The following is a 27,403-nucleotide window of genomic DNA, read 5'->3' on the forward strand; positions in this document are numbered from 1 at the left end:
CGATTACGATACTCATTAACGCGAAATTTCAGCGCAGCTCTACTTGTGTTTTCATTTCACGGTATATTGGCTGGCGCGGATAATCTGCCTCGTGCGGCTCCTTGCAAATGGAGCGAAGTGTGGCACGACTGCCTCGCTAATCGGGAGATCATGAGAGGCAGCGCGTGGGCGACGCGTGGTCGCTATTCACAACAGCCGCCGCAAACAGACCTCCGTTCATGCAGCGCTTTCTTTCCGAAATGGTATCGGTGGAGTCATCGATGAACAGAGGACGCGCGCTACGCTGGCGCCATCTCATAGTCATCGTCACCGCAAAGCCCGTCTGGCGCGGCACCATGTTTTTCTTCTCACTCTTGCACCGTACCCTTTCACCCGCGCTCCGCGTTCGCTCTTACATCCTTAGCTGCGCTCGTTCGCTCGGTTGCGAGGGACGCCGAGGGACGACGCCGACGCTCACCGCAGGAACGGGTGCCTAAGAGCTGCGCTTTAAAGCAAGGACAAAATATTGTTGTCAGTACCTAAATAATGTATAAAAGCATATTCAGAACTTCGTAGCATACCAGATAAGTTTCAGGTTACTGTTATTAATATAAAACAGCTTGCGTACCATACACGTAAATTATTAAGGTAAGCGTAACTGACACCAGATTGCTTAAAATATAAATATAATAAATGACACTGGTTACATATTTCTACTTAACCATCTAAAGCAACATCAATAAATGGCTATAAGTACAATCAGGTGGCGAGATGTGCTGCGAGAGGCTATTAAACAATTAAATGGCGTCAATTAAAATGTGTCAATTGCAAGGTGTCTCCGCCTTTAAGTGCAGCGTCATCATCAACAACAACGAAAGCAGAGGAAGGAAGAGGAGGTACGCCCTGTCACGAGACAGAAGAAGACGCCTCGACCGGCTCGGACGGTGAGCTAGCTCGTGCTCGCGAAGCTACTCGCAGGCGGGCACAGCCCGCGGCTCCCCTCTTTCTTTCAGAGCACGACTCCAGGGACGCCATGGACGCGCCCCCGGAACAGCCCAAAGGTGAGCCCAGTGCAACAGTTCACACGCCGCCCACATCAGCGCTCGGGGAGCATCCGGCAGGCGTATTGGACGGCAACCGTGGTGTCGCTCAGCAGATCTATCGTTATCTACGTTGCCAACAGCCCTAAATGCATTCCAAAATAACGCAACGTCTGACGCTGACCGTATCGTGCACTTTTAGGATAAAAATGTACGAGGAGACTGTTTCCGGCGGCCTCTACTCACGCCCACATCGTCCGTGCACCACGTGTGGTACGCTCATGTGCAGTTTTCATGCATAGTGATTATGATGTCTAAAAATTTTGCTGTTGCGGTTTTGTAAAGTCCATAAGACAAGAAGGACATTGCGCGACAAAACAGGTGACAGTATTTATTGTAGCCATGCAAACAGCATAACGCAACGGTTACATAAAGGCTGGTTGAACAAAACATATCAACATCCATATGTAGCAAGAGCTACGACGAGCAAGCTTCGACCTTCTGAATGATACGCGTGTTCTAGACTTAAGACTGTCGGCCACTGAGAATGAATACCTCATGGCTGAATCCCCTACTTAAACATGCTGCGTGCTGGACTACGGGGATCAGTGCCTACAACTCGACTTTGTCAGCTTTATGTAAAAGTAGAGTGGTGTATCCACTCTGCAAAAGTAGTAGAAGTAGATGAGGACATAGGAATACAAGGTGGAGGCAAAGATAGACAGGCAATCTGTGAGGTTAACTGCTTCGCCCAAGGTGCGTCGATATAGAAACCAGATTTCTTAGCGTTAAGCAACAGCGCTTCTCGGTTGTGGAATGGTGCAACATGGCACAGCGCAAATAATGCGCATGACTCCGATCTAGGTGTCGCAAGACACTGCCGCACATTGACACAAAGGTATGTTCAATCGCTTAGGTATCTTACCTCATTACTGGTTATACGACAGCGACGAAGAAGTTTGATGACTGTACATGTATTATTTAGCTATTTAAGTCGGCGAAGCGTTATATTGCCTTTCTTTCTATGGGGCAAATTGAACTCACCAGCATTCCCAACCTTTTCTTTACGCAGATTCACCTGAGGCCGAACAACCGTAAGCTTGTCTAATGCTACTAGTCATCACTACTTGTCGAAACGTTGGCTCCCGCTTTTACCTTGTTCTCGTTTTGCTCACCATATTGAATTTCTATCTCCCTCCTTCCCCGTGTTTTCCCTAATTATTTCAAAGAAAGGCTGCTTTTACGGCGTTCATTTTTGCTGAGACACGCTACAGCTTATTGTACAATGAAAATACGGTGTGATTGTAGATATAGGTCATATATTCGGAACATCATTAAGTATATTTCCTTTGCGCCTATTGTTTGCTCTGTGTATGTCAAACCTCATCGATGGAACCTCCTTTCGTTCCATCTGGCTAACGGCTGAGCTAAAAAAGTTTACTTTCATATAGTCCCTATAGCGATGCCGTACAGAGGGAATCAGCTTGGTGCTTCAAAGGCACAATTTGTGCGCTCGTAAAATTGTTTGAACCGGGGTTTGAGACATGTCACTTCTCTGCTGTCTCAGAGCCCCAGGCGTAGTTAGAGAACAGTTCATTCTTTGAATTCTTTTTCGTTAAACATAAAAATTCACATTGCACATCAGTTTCCTTCTGCGGTCATCAAGCGGGCGTTCTGCAAAGGAAAAGTCTTAGCCTAATAATATGCTCTTCATAATCATTCATTTCTCAACGTTTCTGACGTGTTTTGTAATATTGAAACGTGTAAATAAAGTAACGAAGCGCGACACAAGAGACACAAAGAAAAGGGCAATGCCTATATGGGCTGCTGCTGACACGAAAGGGTGGACAAGTCGAAAAGATTTCGAAACTGCTGTCGAGTCCGTAAGAAACTTCCTGCACGGCCATTTGGTCGGCTTGACTAGCTATGCCCTCTTTAAGTGTATATTAGAGTCGCGTGGCATAATTCAGCGCTCGATGGACCACACGCCTATGGTCGCATCAACAAGCGCATTCACCAATGTCCCAGCATCTTCCAACAATCGAGGTCCCCGTATTTCCGTCACGTATCCAGCTAGCCCCGTCATATCCGACGCCGTGTCGTATATCTGGTTCTCACACGCCACTCTTCCCGCGCTGGCGCCGCCGCGCAGTGGGCCGAGCCCGAGCCAGGAAGGACGACGGCCGAGCCTCAAGGTTTTGGCGATTGTGTTCTGCGTGGTCCTGGGCCTGGCGCTGGCGTTCGCCCTGGGAAGCCGCACGTCGTCTACGCCGCACGAAGGCGAGGTCGGCGTCAAGCCACCACCGCCGTCGCCATCCGCTGTCGTCCGCCAGCCTCACGACGCCGGTGAGTGCGTGCGGCCACGTTTATTAAAGAGCACAGCCTCGAAAATGCGTGAAGCGGCACCGGCTGCTGCCGGCCAAGGTGATTAACGATCGCTCGCGGTGGCTGCCTTCTTCGTTGGCGGGGCGGCTGATGGCGAGGCCGCTACAGAAGGTATTGGAACAGGATACAACCGGGAGAAAAATATACTGCCAGCAGTTTATCCGGAAGAGATGATCAAGAAATACGGGCAATTCGGAATCTAAACCAGACAGTGGTTTCCAGGAAGATAGAAACCTGAAGTGATGAAGACAGGTCGAACGAGGCATGTCGCTGCAGCCAACCTTTCGGCAAGAGTTGTCCCCACGAATTCCCCGCTTGTCGTAACGTTGGCCGCTGCAGCGACATTCCTTATTCGACCACTGTTGATCAGAACTGGTACTTATGAACTTTCACGCGTGTTGGTAAACTTACAGATGCCGAGCAGTAAGCGTGTCTCGTATTTCATCTCCGATTAATTATCGAATGGATTCATTTGAAGGTTTGGGAACTTCGCAGCTAACTATAATACTGAGCTCATCTAAGCCAGTCAAGGCGCAGGAAGGGGAAGAGAGTCTTAGGTTCCACGTAATGGGCGCTTCCTGCACAAACCTACTAAGGCGCCCATCCTGAAACATAAATAGTGCACTGTGGTGTTCGCGCGTTTAAGCTTGAACTGTAGTACTAAGTTCCAGCCTACATGCCAATCTGTGAAGTTTGCTTTTTGCTGTGTTTTTTTTTCTTGCCTTCCTTTTTTTTGCTTTTCGAACACTTTATTTTTTTTCTCACAGCTATGCTCTTCGTTTAAGTAAATGCGAATTCTGCCATGTACTGAATAACTTTAGTTAGTTGAACTTTTGATTAAGTAAACTTTGTCCACATTTGCAGTTTGTAGCCTATAAACCTCAAAAAAAGTTCGTTGCGGACAGTTTATCAACAATATAGTCGACAAATATTTAGGGTCGTAAAATTACTTATTCACTTACAGTTTATGCGGTGTTATAGACTGCGTTAGATTTTTTATAACTTTCCTTGGATTCGCTTCCTCGGTCCGCTCCACAAGCCTTGTGGCCATAATTTTGCGGCATACACCGTCTTTGAAAACTTCTTCGGCTCTCGTGTTCAGAAGCGCCGCAATAGGCAGCAAACACGAATAGCGAAATAAAACTAAAGAGAGACTAATACGCAGTGGTTCCTCTGCTGCACAGACTTACAAGGCCTGACAGCTCAGTCAACTCCACTGCCCATTAATGTCGACAACGCCCGAAATTGAATAATTGAAAAATGCGCCAAGGTTTGCAATAATTAAGTCCCCCATTCTTTGTCTTGAAGAAAAGAGCTGTTATATTGTTTGTTTCTTTTTTCCATCTCTGCGGTAGCTCCTTCCTAGATGGTGTCCAGCACGGTGCCTCACGATAACGGCACTTACTATGTTCGTCGAATTCAGATTATTTAGGATTACAGACCTTGGCTAGCTGGTTTGATACAGTTAATGGGACCATGGCACTTAGGTGGTCCCACTAATCGTATCAGATTATTTACCCGCAGTGATGGCCCAGTCGCTATGACGGTGCGCTGCTGAACTCGAGGTCGTGGGTTCGATCCCGACCGCGGCGGCCGCACTTCGATGGGGCAAAATGCAATGACGCTCGCGTACCGTGCATCGGGAACACGTTAGAGAACTCAGGTGGTCAAAGTTAATCCGGAGTCCACCATTACAGCGTGCATCATAATCAGACCATGGATTTGGCCGGTAATACCACAGAATTTCATTTTTAACTCAGATTAAAGAAACCTGTGTTCGGGTCGCTCCATGTTTGCGTCCACAGCCGTGAGTGCAAATAAACGCTGTGATGATCTCTCGAAAACGAAAGCGTAGTTCACTCTTAATAAATATGTGTACCCCTTGGGGCTTATATTGCCGTTGTTATCTCTTTAGCTATACATTATTGAATAATGCCATATGAACATATGGGGTCCAACATATTACAACCTCTATAATCTCATATATCGTACGAAGACCTGCTTCATATGATATTGTCACGTGGTAGTGACGGCGAAGAAAGAAGCAGTATGGTGGAATACAAAACTAGCTTTTATTGGGCGAACCTGTGCCCACAAAACAGGCTACACTTATAGCACAACGAAAGCGGCGAACACAGTCGGCGATCGTCGAAAATCTGATCACCGGGTCAGGCGTGTCGGCTTTTATACTGCAGTCGTCGAATGTTCCAGACTAATCGTTCGGACCCGCGTGCCTTCCACAAAGTTCTACACCATTCGCGTCACGCGAAGAAATCAGATAAGACAGGGTTCGGCGACAACAGACAGCCGGATGGAAGCATCGATAACTTTCCAGAAACTTCGGATGCATGCGCGTCCCTCGCTGTGCGATTACACTTGTTAGGCGGCGAAACGTGATCGCCCGGTAAAGATAAGTACACGTGTCAATACCCCCCTCTTAAAGAGCATCGACCCGATGCTGCAAACAAACGAAGGTAATAAACAAAAGCACTCGTAGCAAAGAAAAGAACAAAAAATGGCGAAGTTTGTCAGCGTCCGTAAAAGGGTTTAAGGCGCACCACGTGGACCACTTCAGATCGTGCGCGGCGCCGCTGTGAATGCGAAATGCCGTCTGGCACGACCTCATAGTCCAGAGCGCCAATACGTCGGATGACCTTGTAGGGTCCGAAATAGCGTCGGAGAAGTTTCTCACTGAGTCCTCGTCGGCGTATCGGGATCCAGACCCAAACACGGTCGCCAGGTTGGTACTCGACGAAGCGTCGTCGGAGGTTGTAGTGTCGGCTGTCCGTACGCTGCTGGTTTTTGATCCGTAGGCGGGCGAGTTGTCGGGCTTCTTCGGCGCGCTGGAGATAGCTAGCGACGTCAACATTCTCTTCGTCAGTTACGTGCGGCAGCATGGCGTCAAGCGTCGTCGTCGGGTTCCTGCCATAAACCAACTTGAACGGCGTGATCTGTGTTGTTTCTTGCACCGCCGTGTTATAAGCGAATGTTACGTACGGCAGGACGGCATCCCAGGTCCTGTGTTCGACGTCGACGTACATCGCTAGCATGTCGGCGAGGGTCTTATTCAGCCGCTCCGTAAGACCATTCGTCTGCGGGTGGTAAGCCGTTGTCCTCCTGTGCCTTGTCTGACTGTATTTCAGAATGGCTTGGGTGAGCTCCGCTGTAAAGGCCGTTCCTCGGTCGGTGATGAGGACTTCTGGGGCGCCATGTCGCAGCAGGATGTTTTCGACAAAGAATTTCGCCACTTCGGCGGCGCTACCTTTCGGCAGTGCTTTTGTTTCAGCGAAGCGGGTGAGGTAGTCCGTCGCCACGACGATCCACTTATTCCCGGATGTTGATATCGGAAACGGCCCCAACAAATCCATCCCAATCTGCTGGAATGGTCGGCGAGGAGGTTCGATCGGCTGCAGTAATCCTGCTGGCCTTGTCGGCGGTGTCTTGCGTCGTTGGCAGTCTCGGCATGTCTTGACGTAACGGGCGACGTCGGCGGTCAGACGCGGCCAGTAATACCTTTCCTGTATTCTCGACAGCGTCCGGGAAAATCCGAGGTGCCCAGCGGTTGGATCGTCGTGTAGGGCGTGCAATATTTCTGGACGCAGCGCTGACGGTACAACAAGAAGGTAGCTGGCGCGGACTGGCGAGAAGTTCTTCTTCACGAGTAGACTGTCTTGAAGCGTGAAGGAAGATAATCCGCGCTTAAATGCCCTGGGGACAACGTCGGTGTGCCCTTCCAAATAATCGACGAGGCCTTTAAGTTCCGGGTCCGCTCGTTGTTGTTCGGCGAAATCTTCCGCGCTTATTATTCCAAGGAAGGCATCGTCGTCCTCGTCGTCTTGCGGCGGGGGATCGATGGGGGCGCGCGATAAGCAGTCGGCGTCGGAGTGTTTTCGTCCGGACTTGTAGATCACCGTGACGTCATATTCTTGCAGTCTGAGGCTCCACCTCGCCAGCCGTCCTGAAGGGTCCTTTAAGTTAGCTAGCCAACACAACGCGTGGTGGTCGCTGACGACTTTGAATGGCCTGCCATATAGGTATGGGCGGAATTTTGCTGTAGCCCAAATGATGGCGAGGCATTCCTTTTCAGTCGTAGAATAATTGCCTTCCGCTTTTGACAGCGACCGGCTAGCATAAGATATCACCCGTTCATGCCCGTCTTTCTTCTGGACTAGGACGGCACCGATGCCTAGGCTACTGGCGTCAGTGTGGATTTCGGTATCGGCGTCTTCGTCGAAATGTGCGAGTACCGGCGGTGATTGCATGCGTCGTTTCAGTTCTTGAAATGCGTCGGCCTGCGCCGTTTGCCATTTGAACTCGACATCAGATTTGGTTAGATGCGTTAGCGGCTCAGCGATGCGTGAAAAGTCCTTGACAAAGCGCCTGTAGTAGGCACACATGCCAAGGAATCTACGCACTGCCTTCTTGTCAATGGGCTGCGGGAACTTTGCGATGGCAGCTGTTTTCTGCGGGTCGGGGCGTACTCCGGATTTGCTGATGACGTGGCCTAGGAACAGAAGCTCGTCGTAAGCGAAGCGGCACTTTTCTGGCTTGAGAGTTAGCCCTGATGATTTGATGGCCTCTAGTACTGTTGCAAGCCGCCTAAGGTGATCGTCAAAATTTCCGGCGAAGACGACGACGTCATCCAAGTAAACGAGACAGGTCTGCCACTTCAATCCTGCTAAAACCGTGTCCATGACGCGCTGGAACGTTGCAGGCGCCGAGCACAGTCCGAATGGCATAACCTTGAACTCGTAGAGGCCGTCTGGGGTGATGAAAGCGGTCTTTTCGCGATCTCTTTCGTCGACTTCTATTTGCCAGTAGCCAGACTTGAGATCCATCGACGAGAAGTATTTAGCGTTGCAGAGCCGATCCAATGCGTCGTCTATTCGTGGGAGGGGGTATACGTCCTTCTTCGTGATCTTGTTCAGACGACGGTAATCGACGCAGAAACGCAGGGTTCCGTCCTTTTTCTTTACCAGGACCACAGGGGATGCCCACGGGCTTTTCGAAGGCTGGATGATGTCGTCGCGGAGCATTTCGTCGACTTGTTGCCTAATAGCTTCACGTTCTCGCGTCGAAACACGGTAAGGGCTCTGGCGGAGTGGTTGAGCGCACTCTTCGGTTATTATGCGATGCTTTGCAACTGGTGTTTGTTGAATCTTTGATGAAGTCGAAAAGCAGTCCTTGTATCGTCGGAGTAGATTTCTGAGCTCTTGCTGCTTGCTTATGGGGAGACTTGGATTTACGTCGAAGTCTGGTTCGGGGACAATGGTCGGCGGGGTAGAAGCGGCAGAATCTGTGAGGATTAAGGCATTGCTCGTTTCCACAATTTCCTCGATGTACGCGATTGTCATGCCCTTGCTGATGTGCTTGAACTCTTGGCTGAAGTTGGTTAGCATCACTTCCGTTTTCCCTCCGTGGAGTCGAGCGATCCCTCTTGCGACGCAAATTTCACGGTCTAGCAGTAGACGTTGGTCGCCTTCGATGACACCTTCTACGTCAGCGGGTATTTCAGTGCCGACCGAAATAACAATGCTGGAGCGAGGCGGGATGCTCACTTGATCTTCGAGCACACTCAAGGCGTGGTGACTACGAGGGCTCTCCGGCGGTATCGCTTGATCTTCAGACAGGGTTATCGACTTCGACTTCAAGTCGATGACTGCGCCATGTTGGTTTAGGAAGTCCATGCCGAGAATGACGTCGCGTGAACACTGTTGGAGGATAACGAAGGTGGCAGGGTAAGTCCGGTCATGAACGGTAATTCTTGCCGTGCAGATTCCAGTCGGCGTAATCAGGTGTCCTCCAGCGGTCCGAATTTGAGGGCCTTCCCATGCAGTTTTAACTTTCTTCAAATGGGCGGCGATGTGTCCACTCATTACGGAGTAATCGGCCCCTGTGTCCACTAAGGCGGTAACTGCATGGCCGTCGAGAAGCACGTCGAGGTCGGTGGTTCTTTGTCTGGCGTTGCAGTTGGGTCTTGGCGTCGGATCACGGCTGCGTCGTGTAAAACCGAAGCTGGAACGTCGCGTCATCAGCTTGTCTTTCGTCGTCGTATTCTTTACTTCCAGACTTCGTCGGGACGGCGGCGTGTCGTTATGTCGTCGAGGTAGTTTCTTCGGAGTCTTCGACGGCGGCGGAGGATCTTCGTCAGTTCGACGAACAGCAACCGCACCTCCATCGGTTGCTGCTTGTAGTTTTCCGGGTATGGGCTCGCAGAGCGGCCCCGAGCTGGGCCGCTGTATGGTCGGCGCTGCGGTGAAAGGTAGCGGCCTGGTGACGGCGAACGGGATGGTCGTCGAGGGTTCCACTGAGTGGCGGCGAGGTAGTCGGCGATATCGCGAGGGCGTTCACCTTGCTGCGGGCGCGGAGCGTTCACGGCGAAACCTCGCAGTCCCATCTCCCGGTATGGGCATCGTCGGTAGACGTGGCCGGCTTCGCCGCAGTGGTAGCAGAGCGGGCGGTGGTCGGGGGTGCGCCAAATGTTCGTCTTCCTCGCGTAGGTGCGCTGGGCGACGGGTGGTCGTGCTGGCGGTGGCGGCGGCGGCGGACGACGGAACTGCGGCGTGACAGGGCCCTGGCGCGGTCGCGGCGGGGGACCTTGACGGCGTGCGACGGCGGCGTAGGTCATCGCTTCTGGCTGGGGCTGCGGTAATTCAGGTTGCACCTCAGGAGCTCCCAGTGATCGCTGAACCTCATCTTTCACGATGTCAGCAATCGAGGCTACTTGAGGCTGCGACGAATTCAAGACCTTGCGGAGTTCTTCGCGCACAATGGCCCTTATGGTCTCTTGGAGATCAACGGAGCCCAGCGCTTGGACGGCGCACTGAGGCGTGAGCACTTGGCGGTTATATTGCCTAGTACGCATTTCTAACGTTTTCTCAATCGTCGTAGCCTCTGTCACGAACTCGGCTACGGTCTTCGGTGGGTTTCGGATTAGTCCGGCGAAAAGTTCTTGCTTTACGCCTCGCATCAGGAAACGCACTTTTTTCTCTTCGGACATTTCCGGGTCGGCGTGCCGGAAAAGACGGGTCATCTCTTCTGTAAAGATAGCGATGGTCTCATTAGGTAGTTGGCCTCGGGTTTCCAGCAGAACTTCGGCTCTTTCTTTTCGGACAACGCTCGTGAACGTCCTCAGGAAGTTACTGCGGAACAGGTCCCATGTTGCTAGGGTGGACTCCCGGTTCTCAAACCAAGTCCTCGCGGCATCTTCCAAGGAGAAGTACACGTGTCGTAGCTTATCTTCAGAGGTCCAGCTATTGAAGGTCAAGATCCTTTCGAAGGTTTCGAGCCAGGTTTCAGGATCCTCCGACGTAGCTCCACGGAAGGTAGGGGGCTCTCTGGGTCGTTGAAGTACGATGGGTGAGACTGGGGCAGCCATTGTGGTTGTCTTGGCCACAATCTTGGTCTTCTCAGGCAGAAGTCCGTGCTCCGGGGGCAGCTGTTGGAGACGACGGCTTACTCGATGGTCCGTGACTACGTTGGTGCTCTCTTTACGCTCCGGGCTTGGATCACGGCTTGTCGGGGGCGTGCGGTACATGGACCAAAAGCACCTCCACCAGATGTCACGTGGTAGTGACGGCGAAGAAAGAAGCAGTATGGTGGAATACAAAACTAGCTTTTATTGGGCGAACCTGTGCCCACAAAACAGGCTACACTTATAGCACAACGAAAGCGGCGAACACAGTCGGCGATCGTCGAAAATCTGATCACCGGGTCAGGCGTGTCGGCTTTTATACTGCAGTCGTCGAATGTTCCAGACTAATCGTTCGGACCCGCGTGCCTTCCACAAAGTTCTACACCATTCGCGTCACGCGAAGAAATCAGATAAGACAGGGTTCGGCGACAACAGACAGCCGGATGGAAGCATCGATAACTTTCCAGAAACTTCGGATGCATGCGCGTCCCTCGCTGTGCGATTACACTTGTTAGGCGGCGAAACGTGATCGCCCGGTAAAGATAAGTACACGTGTCAATATATTTTGGTTTTTACATGCGGACGTTCATATGGGCACCATATGGGAGGTAGGGAGACATTAAGGAAAGCCGGGGAGGTTAACCAAGGTCGCTGCCCGTTGCCTACCTTACACGACAAGCGCAAAGGGGTAGAGAAGAGAGGAGGAGATCCGGCGTGCACACACACGCAGTTGAATGTTCATTCGCATATACAGTAGCAATCATTCGTATGGTACACTTGCTTTTAAGGAGCGCATTAGCGTTTTAGTGGCCTTGTATATACTATAGGTCTGCGGCTAAGGTCCCAGCATCTATGCATCCATGTGCCCCATATGATATATAGGAACATACGGGGTTTTATATGGGACCCAAATACATTAATTTCAGATTATTGCATATGGGGCACGTGTGTGTGTTTTTTTTTTTTCAATAGCGTACTAGAGACCATACGGGTTAACCTCGAAGGAAGGACGTACAAACGTACAGGACATTTCACTTACCTGAGTGCGAAGTTTTTGTATGCAGACAACCTGCATAAGATTTGGACAAGCACTGAGATACTTTATGGTGATGCCTTCGCAGCTGCCCCAGTAAAGCCGGAGCAGCGCGCGGCACCTGCAAACAGTCAAGTGGCAAAACAAAGTGAGTGCTTCGAGAGCCCTGGTTCTCGCGCGAGTTGGTTTTGAGTCTTAGATGTGTGTCAGATCTCTGCATTTCTTCGAGCGGCCGGCATGAGCTGTATCCAAGAAGCACACTGTACGAGCAGGGCCTACCACACGACGAGGTATGCGAAAAAAAGCGTCACGAGGCAGGTCTATGGAGTGCCTTCGCAGTGCACCATTGCAGATTTCGTTAAATTTACGCGCATTTTTGACGGTGGCAGCCCATGACCTCGATAACGGAAGAGATATGTGTCACTCTAGGTGTCCGCAATTTCTAACTAAAGCAAGCAAAAGAAAAGCAGTGATATAAGAGAGTACTACACATCGCATTGCAGTGGCTGGCGACGGGGTATACCGGACAGCGTACGTAAACGTTTCTGTGGACCACGTGGCAACTGGAGGCGCTCCTGCTGCCGATGTTTCCAAGCCCGCAGGCCATGCTGAAGGTACGCGTACGTGACCGCTCTCGCTGACCTGCTTACTCGCATATTCTAATTTTCACCACACACTATTGTGAGTAAATGCTTACTAGTGGAGTGTAGAGAAAATTGAAGTCGAACTTCAATTTTCAATGACACATAGATGCGTAGATTAGCATAACTCCAGTAGCTATGACTCGAGCAGGGTTCGGACAGCGAGAGAAAGAATGATTTCATGATGAAGACGGTTGGTGAAGAGCGGTGTGGATGTGCTCCTAGATTTTCTCTACTTTTATGGCGTATCCCACGCTCTATCTTTTCAGTGGTTAACGTAACTTCACCGTGCTCGACTTGAACTCGCCTCACAAGACGAGTAATTGTTTAGTATTGCTCGATTGTACTCGTTTTGCCTGAGCCACATACAATGCACCGTAACGGTGAAGAACAAAAAAAGAATGAGACCCTCAAGTCAGCCGAGCTGCAAGAGAAGTCAGCAGGGGAAGCAGCAAAGGGAAGCACTGTCTTGCGATAACAAAGATAGAGTGCAGTTTTATACATATATTTGTCCTTTGATAAAACGCCGGCAATGTCTTGTGTGACGAGTTAAATTATTTCTCAGTGTTATTGTCACCATTACTATACGTTACTTGGCCATTAAAAAGTATCATCTTTATATCTGAATTTTGTGTTATGATCTTTATTTTCCGTCTTTGCCTTAGTAGCGCAAGGAAGGCTACGACTCGAGAGATATCGACAGGACAAACGCTTTCTCTCGAGTCGTAGTCTTCCTTGAGCGATTTAGGCAAACATGCATACGTACAAGCTCGCAAACGAATTTCCGTTCTCGTCAGCTTATTTCCCTCCATGGCATCTATATTTGCGTACTAATGTAATGTTCGTCTGCGCTCGTCGCGATTGCTGTTAAGCGTACCGGAAATTGATCATTAAGCTAAGTTAAACGGAAAGAAACTACATTTCGTTAGATATTTCTAAGAACTGATGTGTATACGTCTCCTGCTTGCGCAGCATTGCTGCCTGCAGTAATGTGCAAATAACGCACTCAATGTACGCCTGAGTGCACCAGCGAGTGCGACTGCGCGTGCGCAGAAACTCCCGGCCAAGGCGTTGCTGCCGGCCCGCTGTTCTGCGTGGTGTCGAACAGTGCCACGCACGCGGCCCAGTTCCCACGTGACGTGTGCACGCATCTCATTTACTCGGACGTCCACTACCTGGTCGACGAGGGAAAGTTCGTGCCCGTCAACAGTGAGTGCGGCCTTTCTTTCACGCAAAAAAAAAAACACGAAGTGCTTTGAACGTTTAATTTTGGCCAAAGGTAGACAGGCTGACTCATGCGTCACAGAAGTAATCAGTATAGGTTTTTTACAGGGGGCCCGACTCCCCGCATCCGAAAGTTCAGTAGTTATAAAAGTGCTATCTACAGTCGGCACCGAAGAGGTAACGCAGTTGAGGAAGCACGACACGACATGCGGAAGCGCCCGAGGCGTAAATATTTCATTGATACCTTCATTGATACTTGTCAGTACAAGCGCTTTCTCCCTTTGCTCCCTCCGTCTTTTCACTTTATCCTCTGTTTGTCTGAAATAGCAAGATTTAGATATCTAAGAAAATTCATCCTTTTCCAAGATGTATCTGCATGTTCATAGCACTGAGACAGCTGCAGGAGCCCCGCAGGGTGGCTCACAGCAACGGTGATAACGCGAGAAACCCAAAAAGACATAGCCAAACAAAAGCTATTTGAAAGAAAAGACTGGTACCTACCAATACGACAATTATATTCATATCGGTTGGCATCTGTCTTGTTTTTCTTCGTGATTCTTCCCAACCAAACGAGATTTCGTTGCTCGACTTCAAAAACAATCTGGGTGCGCTTCTAACGCGGGAAAATCAGTCTGTTACCTATTATGTTGGAATACCCCCCACTTGCCTTTTTATGCGTACGGATTACTTGGCGAATACCCCGGAAATTTCGTTGCAAGATCGTGTCCGTAACGTGAAAAGTGTGTCACCTTACCCATAGAGATAGGTAGGGCTCCATGGAAAATAGATGGGGAATTCTATAGTAGGGGTGGGCTAACTTGAAATTTAGGGGTGAGCCAACTTGAATTTTGTGGATGGGAAAGCTTAAGTTTGGGGTATACTTACGCATACCTAAACAACTCCAGTGGAGTTTCTGCCTATTTTTTTTTATTTCCTTTATCGGCGGATGTCATCAGTCGAATCATTCGTAAAGTTTGTTGGAGAAGTGGGCGAGAAATCTTTCATGGACCCCTCATCAGGTCTCATTGCAAATTTTGCTTATACACTGGAAGTTCTAAACGGGATTGCTTTACCGAAACAATTTACGTATCGGCTTATTATTGGAGGCGATAGAAGAAATTGAATTCCCTGTTACCATGCCGCCAGACACAAGTGCGACTGCTAGCAGAGACACTCTCTCCCTCTGCATTTAGCAGCATCAAGCGCATTTACCTTGTGTCCTCGTACGGCTTTCCTTCCCGCCTTTGTCTCACACCAAAGACGGAGGACTGCATAGGGTTCACGCGACGAGCCTCGCCTGATCTTTCTTTCTTTATTTTTTTTTTTTCATTGTTTGCAGCGCGGCGTATTTCTAGTGTCAGCGTTGCTCGTTCCGCGTTGGACCAGTTACCGAAATAACGTATCTTGCTGAGTGACGTTCCCGAGACTGCGCTTTACTTCACGGCGTTTGTGCGTGTTACCTTGACCACTGCCTTGACTCTTTGGCTGGGAGCACCGCTTCCTCGAGAGCGAGGACGCGCGTCCTTTGGTTTGAAATTTCAGCCGTTTTTAGGCCGACGTGCAACTCTTTAATACTTTGCAGACATGATCGCCAGCACATGTAGTACGCGTCAGGCTTGTCTGTTTAAAATGGGCAAACCTGATAAGGGGGCTTTTAAATTGCTTCTTCACTGACTAGTAGAGGGTCCAGCGAACCACCACACATCTGTTACAGTTGTGACGAAATAGTTCTTCGGTACTATAGCGTATCAATATTTATACACAAAGCGAGTGCTGATTGTCTTCATCTTTTTCTTTTTTGATTCGCTCTTATACGAAGGGCGAATCAGCCAGGTACTGAATAATATTGGGAGACTTTCTGACAGTACGTACCTAACGTTTTATCCCCACATGAAGGTGGCGTGAAAGCGCAAAAGAAAGCGACTTGTCGGGCTTGTAACACATCGAGCCTTTCGCTTGCCCATTCCGCCAGTGGCTGAAACTAAATCGTCCTTTAGCGTGAACGACACTTGTTGCACGAGGATCGTCACTATACCGCCTCCCTGCAGACAAGACGTTCTCGGCGCTATTGCTGCTGGCAAGCGCCACACCGCAGCTAAAGATCTTGGTCAGCGTCGGGGGCCCCACCATTGACGATATGGAGCGCTCGCCACCGCTCTTCACTCGCTTCGTCAAAAGCGCCGCGGGCTGGCTGACGTCTCGCAGCATGGCGGGCCTGGCATTCATCGAGTACGCAGCCTCGACAAACCGCATCGCGGAGTACGCCGCTCCTCTGCAGGCACGTATGGCTTTTTTGGTGGGGTTCCCTTAGATTTGCCGTTTGGTGGCGGTGTTGGCGGCGCGGCTTTCTTAATGGTTGAACAATGCTGCTTGTGTTCTGACCCATATTCGCACATGTGACTCCATGCTCTCCTCGAAACCAGAAAGTCTCGATAGACTAGCCTACATAAACCGATGGCACGGCTACTACTAGTCCTCGCAAATACTTTTACAACCTGTAACCTGGCACTTTTTTCTGCTTGAATCTTACGTTTACGGAAAAGTGAGAGGCGTCAGGATGATGCGCCAATTTTCTTGCCAGGACAAAGGCTCGACAAGGGTGCAGCAAACTTGTGGTCGTAAAATGTCACCACTTTAACAGCCGTCGTTAAGGGCGAACATGAAAATTGCCACAGATTCACATCCTCTTTAGATTAAGCTAGATTAAGCTGTTAAAGAGGTGACATACAGGTCTTAATTACAATAGCAAAATAAAACGAAATACACGACTGATCACATTCGACCTGTTTTTTGTTGTTGCTTTTTCCCCGCCTCTGGGCAAGTGCTAAACCCCTGCACCTGAAAGCTACGCTGATTCGATAAGTTTCACAACGCCCATGCCAGCAGCGGAAAGGCAGAACACTTGCATGGCTCCATCCCCGAGCCGATTGGGCGGAGAGCTGACGGTGCGTTCACTTTGCGCTGCCGTTTTTAGCAGCCAAACGCACTCCGCGTCTTTCAAGACCGGCAAACTATGTGTGAAACTCTATGCCTCAGACTCTCCGCGCACGAGCGGCGCATGCGCCGTTAATAGCCGTACAGCAGGGTCACGCGATGGCGCGAACGCACCTCGAACCACAGTGTAATTGATACTGCACTATAATTGCGTCCTTCGCAACTGTAAGTAAATCAATCAATCACTCAATCAATCTGTCGTCGAGGTATGGTGCACAAGTGTTAATGTACGACGCTAGGGTTTTTCGTTCACCAGGAAACTGTGGCACAAAGGAAGGAAGAAAGGTTAAAGAGGTTATGCATTGTTCCAAAGCGACACCTCAGCACTTTCCCAGTTCCCCGTCACATCTCTGATCCGTATATTCGTGCCAGAGGCGATGTAAGGTGCCTCTTAACATTGATGAGACTGTGTGTGACCTGGACGAGACGTACCACCATTATAGGCAAGCATGAAGGCTTAATGAATTTATATTTTATTTCTGCTTTCTATTCAACAGTACCTGCATTCGAAGCTGTCTGAGATGGGCCAGAAGATTGTGTTTGGCGTTCTCATCGAGGACTGGAGCGCACCCGTACAAACACTAGCCACCCATCTGACCAGCATTGCAGAGTAAGAAAGCAAAGGGACGCCGCTACTTTCGCACATATCGCAGCGTCACGGTAGGAATAACACCAAGAAAGACCACAGGAACGAAACTGGAGCTAATACGCCGTATAAGTAATCCCAGCAACAGCGGAGGCCAAAATCGAAGCCGCGACCTCGAGCTTGGCAGTGCAACGCCCCTGGGCTATATACCGCGGCGGATTAAAGGGAAAAATAAATTGATCTGTATGAACACATTCCTCTTCCGCAATGCCAAAAAAAAAAAAATTCACACCGCGTGGAAAGACTTCGTAAGCCGAAAAAAGACGTAAGAACTAAAGACTGGTGGCGGCGCCACCTTAATGCTCTCGCACCATCTCGCGTTGACGTAATAAATGTTGACGGTGTCTGCTCATGCCTAAATATATTTTCATAGGTAAAGGTGGACCGAACTGTATTGTAAAAGCACCATAGACTAAACTTAGCAACTTTCGATAACATTCACTGCACTCACAACGGCCAAAATACGAAAAATACATTCAGATCCGTGACGTCACGCTGACGCACTCGCTGTGGGGATTTGGCTCGAACTTTCAAAAAGTGAGACTTTGACCGTCATTATCTTTTCTAATAATCAAACTCTTGCCGTGAAATTAACGGCAGTAGAGTTTCTAGGGAATGCTTTAACAGCGTAAGCTGATTTGGCGTTTCTTTTTAGTGCCTCTTTAAGTTAACAAGAATAGAATGAGAAAAAAAGTAAGTTTTTATGTTACTATAGAGAAGTGAATGGACATTTCGGAGAATCTGATAGCAAATCGTGCCTCACTGCGTTGGCAGTCCTAAGCAAGATCTCTCCGCTTCGTCTAATAATCATGCTCTGCCTGCTCGACAGGCATGTGGACTACATGTTCCTGCAGACGCACTACGAGAAGGAGGGCGAGAGGTGCCGCGTGGCCTTGCCTTCTGTGTACGCCGCAACCAACAACAGGACGGGCTCTGTTCCCATCGTGAGTGACGCAGTAGTCTGCCTGTATCCGTAGGTCAGCGCGCTCGCTCACGAGTAGACTGACTAGTACTATCTCCGTAATTATCTCCTTATCGCGTGAGACAGAGCGCTAGTGAGTGACTATGGGTTAGAGTAGAGGAGAGTACGCACAGTGGTGTCGGGAAGTTTGAGTGAACGTAAGTATGAACAAGGTATGGGGGCCGGTTAACGTAAGTACGTATTGTGATGTTGGCAGGACGTGAGTACGAACTCGAGTGAGTGTCGGCGAGCGTAAGTGGACGCGTATGTGAGTGAATGCCGGTGAATGGGAGTAGACGCGAGTGCGGGCTTGAGTGGATGCTAGTAAGTGTCAACGCAGGTGACCATGAGGGCGAGTGGTGGGCATGGGGCTACGAGATCGTGCTGCCCCTTGAGTGGGCTTAAATAGGAACGTGACACGTGAGTGTACATGAGTGTCAGTGAGTACGCAGCCTGCGAAAATATTGGTAAGTGGGTATGAGCGAGCATCTGCGTATTCTGCAGACCTATGCGTGTTTCTCGTATAAAGCTTGTGTAACTTCGTGGCCACCACGTTGCACACAAAATAATGCATAAAGCGTAGAAGGAAGCGCTGAATCTAAGAGAGGGACCACAGCTATAAATAAACTGGATTCATTTCTTTTTCGTTATCTATAGTTTATCGCTCTTCATCAGTTCATTATGGGTGTCTAACAGTAAGCGAACATTATCATTGTAAAGCAATACGCGGCTGTACGAAGTTGCAGCTTTTCTTCAAGTCCACCTTGCTTACCTGGAAATTGTTGATTCTCTTGTGATTCCTATTTCTAATTCTTTGATGAAAAGTTTTTCGCCTCATAATACTTGCAAGCGCGCTGCATTCAGTGCAAATCGTAAATTTTTATTTTATTCGCTACCTCTTAAAGAGCTCGCACAGGGCGTTAATTTATTTCATATTATTACTATCGCTGAGTTATGCATAACCTCAAAAAATATGAATACGGTTTCGTTAAAGGTTGTAGCGTGTACCTTTACATTTCAGATTGCGTTGCCTTGTGTGTCGTCTTTTGTGCGATCTTTTCTTCAATGTCCAAGTAAACAAACCCGCTACGCTTTCTTCTTCAGAAAAAGTAAGAGTCCTTAAGTTGAGCGACATTGACTGACAAGAAGACGGATCCACTCCGTTCTAACATTTGTATCAATTACAGTAGTGTATGTTACTTGGTCCTAATGCTAATAACTGTGGCAGCTGTCGCTCAGTACTCGACAATTTTCACGAGTCTGTGGAAATAGTCTAACTGCCCCGATGTAACCGAGGCACGCTACTCACCTTGGAGACGCGCACTTCGTCCATAGCAGCGATTGCATTTCAAAAGAATCGACAAATGTGCGTTATCAAGACAGCACCGTGTGGAGAGTTGTGGGCGGGGGGGGGGGGGGGGAGGTGCAGAGTGGTGTATACAAAATTCAGTGGCGATTTAGCGGTAGATGCGAGTGAAATGCGAGCAGAAAACAGCGCCAAACGACAGGACGAAGAGAAGGACACGGACCACAGCGCTGTGGCCTGCGTCCTTCTCTTCGTCCAGTAGTTTTGCGCTGTTTTCTGCTCGTAATCACGAAACAAACAGCCCAAATGCGCACCCTTCTGGAGTGAAGTGCGTTAACATTACGTCGCACCTCTTTGAGGTCCCTGATCCATGGTCCAAACAACGTTCACCCCATTGTAACGTTCCTTTGAATTTTGTACACGTTCTTCTAAACTCTCCCATCCCTTCTCTACCTCTACCACGTAACCGGCTTTTCACATTTTCACACAGATCTTTTTCAACTTTGACATTCTAACGTATTAAAACATTCCAAGCCCATGTCATCATTGCATACAACGTGCAGAGCAAATGTACGAAGTGTGTGAGTAGCAGAGAGCAAACATGTGATAAGAGGGGACGACTAGATGCCAGGAGGAGAAAACTAAGGTGAAAATATAAAGCTATGGGGAATACAAAGGTACTTCTAATCAGCTACGCCTCCACGTTAAAGAAATGCACTGGTTTGTATTCACGAAAGTGACCTTTCGTCTTGTATTACATCTCTCTCTCTCTCTCTCTCTCTCTCTCTCTCTCTCTCTCTCTCTCTCTCTCATTTTAACTTTGCGTTCACTCATTATGTGGTTATTGTTTCCCTAAAGAGTTTTCGTTGCCTATAAGTCCTTATTTGTATGCAGGAAGGAAAGCTGCTTCGCTTGCTCTGTTACTGTTGACAGAGTCCTTGTGGTTTATCGCGGTGTTGCTTCTTGTCTTCGCAGTCTGTCGTCATGAACTGGATAGATGCCGTGCAAGCAAATAGGGGCAAGCATGCTACCATGTGCTTCTCCATCAGCATGGCGGCCTTGCTCTACCGCTCGCACAAGGACTACAGCGCTCCATGCGATGACGTCAGTACCGTCAACTACATGCAGGTAAATCACCGCATGTAGTACTGACACAAAAAAAAATCCATGTGGTTTTTTCGGCTTTAATAAGTGGTTAATGACCCAGTAATCACGGCACGAGACCTCATTTACTTCAGAGCGCGACAGGTAATTATCTGCAGTCTTTTTTTTTGTAGCGACCAGTCCAAGTTTCGGTTTCAGAGAGCAACGAAACGGTCCACCGGGAGTGTAAACAAAGTGGTCACGTGTTCGCAAAAAGCCATGACGTATGCTCTGCCGCGCAGCCAGCGTGCGGCGCGCCGGCACGCGAGCTTCGTGTTGCTAGTCGTCTGCTACGCCTGCACGTGGTTTGCCATGTCCTCGCCATCATCGTCGTCCTCGTTTTCGTCGTCCAGCGGCGACGATTTCCTGCATGTGGGAGTCGCCGCCGTATTAGACGTGGCCAATCACTTTCAATTTGACCCACTGGAGAGCAGCGACTCGGATATTGCGGCCGGCGACGGCGAGCACGTGTAAAGCCGCATGGCAGCCAACGAAAATTCGTGACGTAGCCGCATGGCGTAGCGTTTTCTTGGCTATTTACAGACCCGGGTGATGTCAATGTCGCGAGGTGCTCTGTTTTACGGTTGGCTGCGCGCACGTACTTTAAAATTGATTTTAAATTTGTTCTAAGCGATATTCGCCGCTGATATTTTACACACGATGTGTGTGTGACCCACTAAATCGATCTCACAAGTTATCTCGACTTCAAATTTTTGTGTCAGTACTCCTTTAATGAACAACGCCCTACTGAAAACGCTGGGCTTTTGGTCGATAATCAAAGTAGGAGAAGAGCACTCTGACCTCACTGTAACATCACTGTACGAGGTTGGCGACTGTACATCGGTTTAGCTGTGTTGACGATGGAAGAGCAGCGGAGAAAGGATGGATGAGAGGAAACAAATGATGATTGAATGCGACGTCAAGATCGTAGTTCAAGGTTCGCTGTTAGGAACCCAGCTACCACTCGTGCCTTCTTGCTTTTTCTTTCTTTCTTCCTTTTTTCTTTAGCGTCGCCCAGCAGCTTGGTTATGCGCGTACGCGCTCAAGATTTTCACTGAGGCCAAGCGCACGACGCATTCATGCTAAATAGAGGAAGGGAGGTTCTATGATTCCGCAGCTACCATTACAGCAAGAGAAGCGCCGCAAGCAAGAATAGTCAGTTTAAAATGGCGCACAGGTACTTCCGCTGCTTGCGGTGTATTTTTTTTCTTCTTTTTCATTTCTTTTACGCCGCACAAGTGCTAACTTTCGACAGCTCTCTTTACAGTGTACGTGCTTCGCAATGAAACGTTGTGGAAGAGGCTGCGGAGAAATGGGTTGTGATGAAGAGAAGAGCTAATCCGAGAGCGCTTGTTCTGATCGCATTTAGGCGCGACCTTTGCCACTACGAGGTGTTGAGAGCGTTCCCTGACATCGCACTTCTAAGTAGATTAATACCTTCGAGGCAACAATGACATCAGCGCTTAGAACACCGGCATTGAGTATTATTAAACGTATTCGGCTTGCGCTTCTGTATGTGTTTACATTAGCCCCAAGCTCTGCTCTCTGCATCATAATTTATTCCAAAAACTGACGGCGGCGTTGCAGATCTGCGACCAGCCGCCGTGGCCTGCTGTAGTTGGCAACACTGGCCAGGCTTCTTTGGCGTACATGGGGTCACAGGGCGAGCAAATTGAGAGCCACGAGACGGCTGACCTGCTCGCCGTCAAGGTGAGCACACTACACCGAACCTGTGAACATTTGCTTGCACGAATAATAATGTACATATGTGCGTTGACTAAATGCATCGCATCAATCATATCTATATATACTCCCGGCACAAAGTTCAAGACACATCAGTAGAGCGCATATACTGGTACGGTTAGCGGGACTCAATCCTCTACGAAAGCACCACTGTTATAATGCACGCAGTGCTTCACCAAATACGTCCTCGTCCCGTTTTAGTTTTCTCTCAAAGAGATGTATGTACCAATACTCCAGCGTTCCAGGTTAAAGCTTTAACCTAGAAGAGAGCATGTACAGTAACTATATTTCAGGTTGGCGGTAAGCACTGTAGCACTAATTCGTCAATAGCCCCGATCGAGAAATTTCGTTTCCAAATGCAGTTATCTGTCACCCATTTGTTAAAGGCTTACGTGCCCCCATATTCACCAAGCGCGCATTGGTTCGAAGCCATCCAGCTCCACCGAATGAAGCAAATAGATGTTCCTCAGTACAGAAGGAAATATTGCGCTCAAATAACGCTCCACAATGGATCCTGGGGCTCCCAAAACAGACTGCTGGTACAAGTTATTAGGGGTGTTATGATAAAGCTCGTGTGACGAAGTAGCGCTTTACGACGCTTAACCTCCGCTGCCCTCCGCAACTCGACTCTCACCTCCCGCAACTATGCGTTCAACACTGTTCCATTTACCTCACTCAGTCTCTCCGGCATGCCCACTGCTTCTGAGAATTCGCTTTCCCTGTCGGTTCCTAGAAGTAAAGTTGGGTATTATAGCTTAGCGTGGACAGCTGGGCTATTTGGTTGTGAGTAGCCTTATGAAACATCTTCCCAGCGCATAAATAAGCGCGGATAAGCAGAGAGGGACAAGAGGAACGCCGGTCTTATAGCTTGCCCCGTACTTCACGGTCTAGCCTGACAGCGTGGTCTGCCGAACACGTTGCCGTCTGCTATATCCGCTATGCCTTTCCTCGACCCACGTCACGCAGGTTTCCCGCGCCGTGTTGCATCTACCCGGCGCGTGTGTGGCCGCGTTCGACGTGGACCACGACGACTACGAGGGAGTGTGCGGCGAGCCGTTTGCACGCCTGCGCGCCGTCCGCCAGGCACAACAGGGTACGTCATCGTCTCCCGCCGCTGTCGGACTGCTGGGCCCCACTGTGCGCTTAACAAAGGAGTATAATAGAAATTATCTTGCTATATCAGGCTTATTTAATTGTAGGTAGGCAAATATGTTTATGATCGTCGCCTTGGCATGTCATAAAAGGCCTAAGGCAAAATGTGTGGCAATGCCGGCTTGCTAGTTCTAGCTTCCCCTGGCGTCGCAGATTTGGCACATTAGGATAGTTAACTATATGTCACTATCATACGAAATGACGAAACATTGAAGCCAGAGAAAGCGTAGAAGAAGTTAATCGTTATGTTTAATTGAAATGTAGAGGTAATAAGGCAAAGAAAAATGAAAGCGGATAAAAAAGATAACTTGCCGCGGGTGGGGACCAAACCCACATCCCATTACGCATGCGGTATACTCTAGTCTACCGCCATCCCTCCGACGAGCACGCGTAATGCAAAGTTGTGGGATCGGTGACGAAGAAAGCAAGAACATTACGACAGAAACCATCGTCGATGGTTAAGACAATCCGAAGCATTTTTCTCTTGCACGTGGCACAAAGCCCGAACGAACTCACTTCCCCCACATGCGCGGTCCCCCACATGCGCGGTCCGTCGCAAACGCTACGTGCCGCACCAATTTCGTCTTTGACAAGTCGCTGTTGAAAGTACGCGTCTGTGTCCCGCAAGTGGCTGTTCCCCGATCGGCGCCACTTGGTCCGGCGGCCTGTTCAGCGGCCGTTCGCATGGCGTGCCGCTGTTCGTTGGCAGCGCGTATCTCGTAGGCCCGTCGCTCTGCCTCCTGCCTCGCCGCTTTGATATGCATCGCACACATCTGCAGTCTCTGCAGAGCCCCTTGCGCTCTTGCGCTCCTCTTACGCTTGATGAATTCGAGGGCCAATTCTTGTGTCTGCAAGTAGTGGCCTATACGCGCGACATTGCGCAGCTAGCGCAACCGAGACAGCTCTGTTTGTGCGTGCCGGCAAGTGGAGCAAAGAGAGAAGGCGCCGAACCAGTAGCAGCGTTCGAGTGGGCCCGTGGGAGAGAGCATCGGCAACAAACTCAGTGACCTTGGATGGCCTCGCGGTTAAGCTTGCCTCCTACTAAAAAAAAAACATGCTTTGTGTTTAAAATTGAAAAGAAATTCATCATTACAGTATACAGTCCTAGAATAGGAGGAAACCATTTTGTCTGTGCGCGTTCAGCAGTTTTCGACAGATTACGGTTAGACGGTGCAGCATGAACCGAAGCATTAGGGTGCCTCGATGAGTATGCTACAAAGCATCCGTTCGACTGAAAGGCATACCTTGGGCACACTATCACCTTTTCATCGAGCGACCGTAGGAGAGCACGGGAGTCGGTCTTGTTGGTAGAGCGTGGTGCAATGCGACAGCGGACGGTATAGTGTCGGTGGGTGGGAGTAGGTGTAGGTGCGAGTTTTGAACGACTAAATCGGACAAGCAGCGTCACCCGCCGCTAAACTTTGGTCTAATAGGCACGAAATGATAGCACAGTTTTACTCTAAGAGAGTTCCTCATATCCGTTTAATGGCAGTATTTACTTTGTTAAAGCGCCTAATGTGTGAGGCCACGTGGCCGAGTACGCACTGTCTCATGGGCGGGCTAGAGCAATATAGAGCGCGCGTCTGCTCCTACAGCCCGGTCGTGGCTGCCTGCGCGGCCGAGCGCATAAACACGGCCCGCGCGCCTATGTTGGAGGTCATCTGCTGCGGGTGCCTCGAAGGGCGAGCGTGCAAGGGGTAGGGCGATCCGAGACGTCTGGTGGGCTTCATGCTCGCCTAGTTGCCTCGTGTTGGAGGTCGCGTAATCTTAGTTTTGGAGACGCGGCAAAGAGTGTGAAGCGAACGGCGGCACGAAATTTACGCTTTGTAACAAGCACGCGCGCTGCTCGCTGCCAGCACTCCTCGTCACACCGGTGTTGTGAAAGCTAATGAGCATTAGCGATCATCCAGTGAAATCTATTCATCTTTTTCTTTGCGCGCGTTGCAGGATGCCTGTTTATTTAGTAATCGAATGTTCACTGCACTTTATACAGCCTCAAAGCTATGAGCTTACTTCATGTAGCAATAGTTGTTAGCGCCTTTGACGATTGTCCCCTTTATGATTGTGCCTTCGCGCTACAATATGTCGCTAAGTAAGCACCAATTAGCCCAACAACATGTCATCCTCCAGATTACATCGTGTAATTGCCTAATAATTTGCTATCGCTATCAACGCTTCGCCTTTCTGGCGAATCTACTACTTCTTGCTAAAATGTTTAAACACATTCCCCTTTGTTTTTCTTCCAGCTGATAAATCTAGAGCTGGCCAAGGTAAGAGGGCTTTTGCATGTGCTCCATAGTGTAGCATGTCCATGAATGCATTCACAATCCTCTGCGAACTTTTTCTTTCTCTTCTTTTTTTTTCTTTTTTCTTCGCTACCATCTGACAAAAAGCGGTTGCCGATAAAACAGTGACGTTGACCAAGTAGATGACTGAAGTCCGCGAAACGATTGCGGCGTCACGCAGTTTCCTTTGCCCACGTGGCATCAAAGTCCTGGTGAAGGAGTCGCACCTGTGGTCCCACTTGGCACGGCGTGAAAAACGCGTTAAAAAAAAGAAATAGAAGATGTATACAACCGCACCTGCAGACATGCTTGCTGTAATAAAACAAAATGACAAATGTAACTGAGTTACACACCCTGCATTAAGTAGAAGATGTAACTGTCATGAAAAATTAGGGTTACCGCGGTGAATGGTCACCATAACTTCTGGGCAGTGAGGCGCCCAGAGACAGAACCGCTAAGATATGAGGACCCTTTATTTGCAGGGCGTTCTTTGTCCGAAGAGAGGAACGAAGAAGAAGCCGAACCCGCCAAGCGATGCATGCCACGTGGAAAAGGTACGCACCCTCATCGTGTACATGGCGCATGGCACAAAATGCGATTACGGCGTACACCCTATGTAGGCGAGAATTGCTCATTAATGATAATTTTCGCCGTAACATTTCGGCTTGCGAAACAGGCGCTACGCCGAAGCCGACAGGCAAGGCAACAAGCGGCACTGCAAGTCTACGCGCATGCGTGCTGACGCGTATTGTACAAAGCACCGCACTTGGATCATAAACTACCGCACTCTTATTATATGATAACTCTGTCAGAATAAGTTTGGTAAGCTTTCCGGAATGAACGATCTTTTGCAAACCAAAACAGTAGGCTTATCCTGTCAGTAAACGTTTGATCCAACCACACGATTCTAAAGACTTAATTATTTGCCGTTGTAAGCAGACAACGCCGACAGTGTAAGGCGTTGTTGTTTGTTTGTTCATGTGTGAATCCTTTTAGGGGCTATCAGGCCCTTCAGCAACTACCAAAGATCAACAGTTATTTTTGAAGCGCAGTCTTCACCTGGCCGCAAATTAATCCACGTGCATGCTAAAATAATAGTAATACTCTTTCGCCTTCTGTGGAATAATCTCAGGGGCAATTTAAAAAAATGCATTTCATGGCTTCACTTTTCTCGCTTTGTTAATATTTATGATGCTATAATCATGCTGTATAACATAGTTGCGCTTCTTTCACTCGAAGCTTCGTGCAATGGCGTCTGTCCGAGGCCATGTATTCATACTGATCAAGTCAAGAAGGCACCATGAGAACGCCCTCCCTACCCCACCTAGACTACATATGATATGAACATCCCTGGCGCAGCCAAGAAACTGACGGGAAAATTATTTCTCACCCGCCTTTTCGTACCCTCTTTGCCCGAAGCCCCTCCTTTCTGGGGTGCTTCGATATACCGCGTGATA

The 27,403-nt window shown here is 49.2% G+C and overlaps 1 protein-coding gene across 1 annotated transcript in view; it reads left to right on the forward strand.

Annotated features, from left to right (window-relative positions):
• The first annotated feature begins 867 nt into the window (after positions 1-867).
• The window catches only part of LOC135915285 (uncharacterized), a 297,520-nt gene continuing 270,984 nt past the window's right edge, over positions 868-27,403 (forward strand). The window contains exons 1-15 of the mRNA XM_070539179.1: positions 868-923; positions 993-1,040; positions 2,092-2,113; positions 3,172-3,365; positions 11,940-11,999; positions 12,355-12,465; positions 13,546-13,701; positions 15,765-15,994; positions 17,208-17,320; positions 18,186-18,300; positions 20,599-20,751; positions 22,354-22,476; positions 23,476-23,602; positions 25,908-25,931; positions 26,429-26,500. Coding sequence (XP_070395280.1) covers positions 1,013-1,040; positions 2,092-2,113; positions 3,172-3,365; positions 11,940-11,999; positions 12,355-12,465; positions 13,546-13,701; positions 15,765-15,994; positions 17,208-17,320; positions 18,186-18,300; positions 20,599-20,751; positions 22,354-22,476; positions 23,476-23,602; positions 25,908-25,931; positions 26,429-26,500 — 1,528 coding nt within the window. The 5' untranslated portion in view covers positions 868-923; positions 993-1,012. The remainder of the gene's footprint in view (positions 924-992; positions 1,041-2,091; positions 2,114-3,171; positions 3,366-11,939; positions 12,000-12,354; positions 12,466-13,545; positions 13,702-15,764; positions 15,995-17,207; positions 17,321-18,185; positions 18,301-20,598; positions 20,752-22,353; positions 22,477-23,475; positions 23,603-25,907; positions 25,932-26,428; positions 26,501-27,403) is intronic.

This window comes from Dermacentor albipictus, chromosome 5 (genome assembly GCF_038994185.2).
Source record: "Dermacentor albipictus isolate Rhodes 1998 colony chromosome 5, USDA_Dalb.pri_finalv2, whole genome shotgun sequence".
NCBI lineage: Eukaryota > Metazoa > Arthropoda > Arachnida > Ixodida > Ixodidae > Dermacentor > Dermacentor albipictus.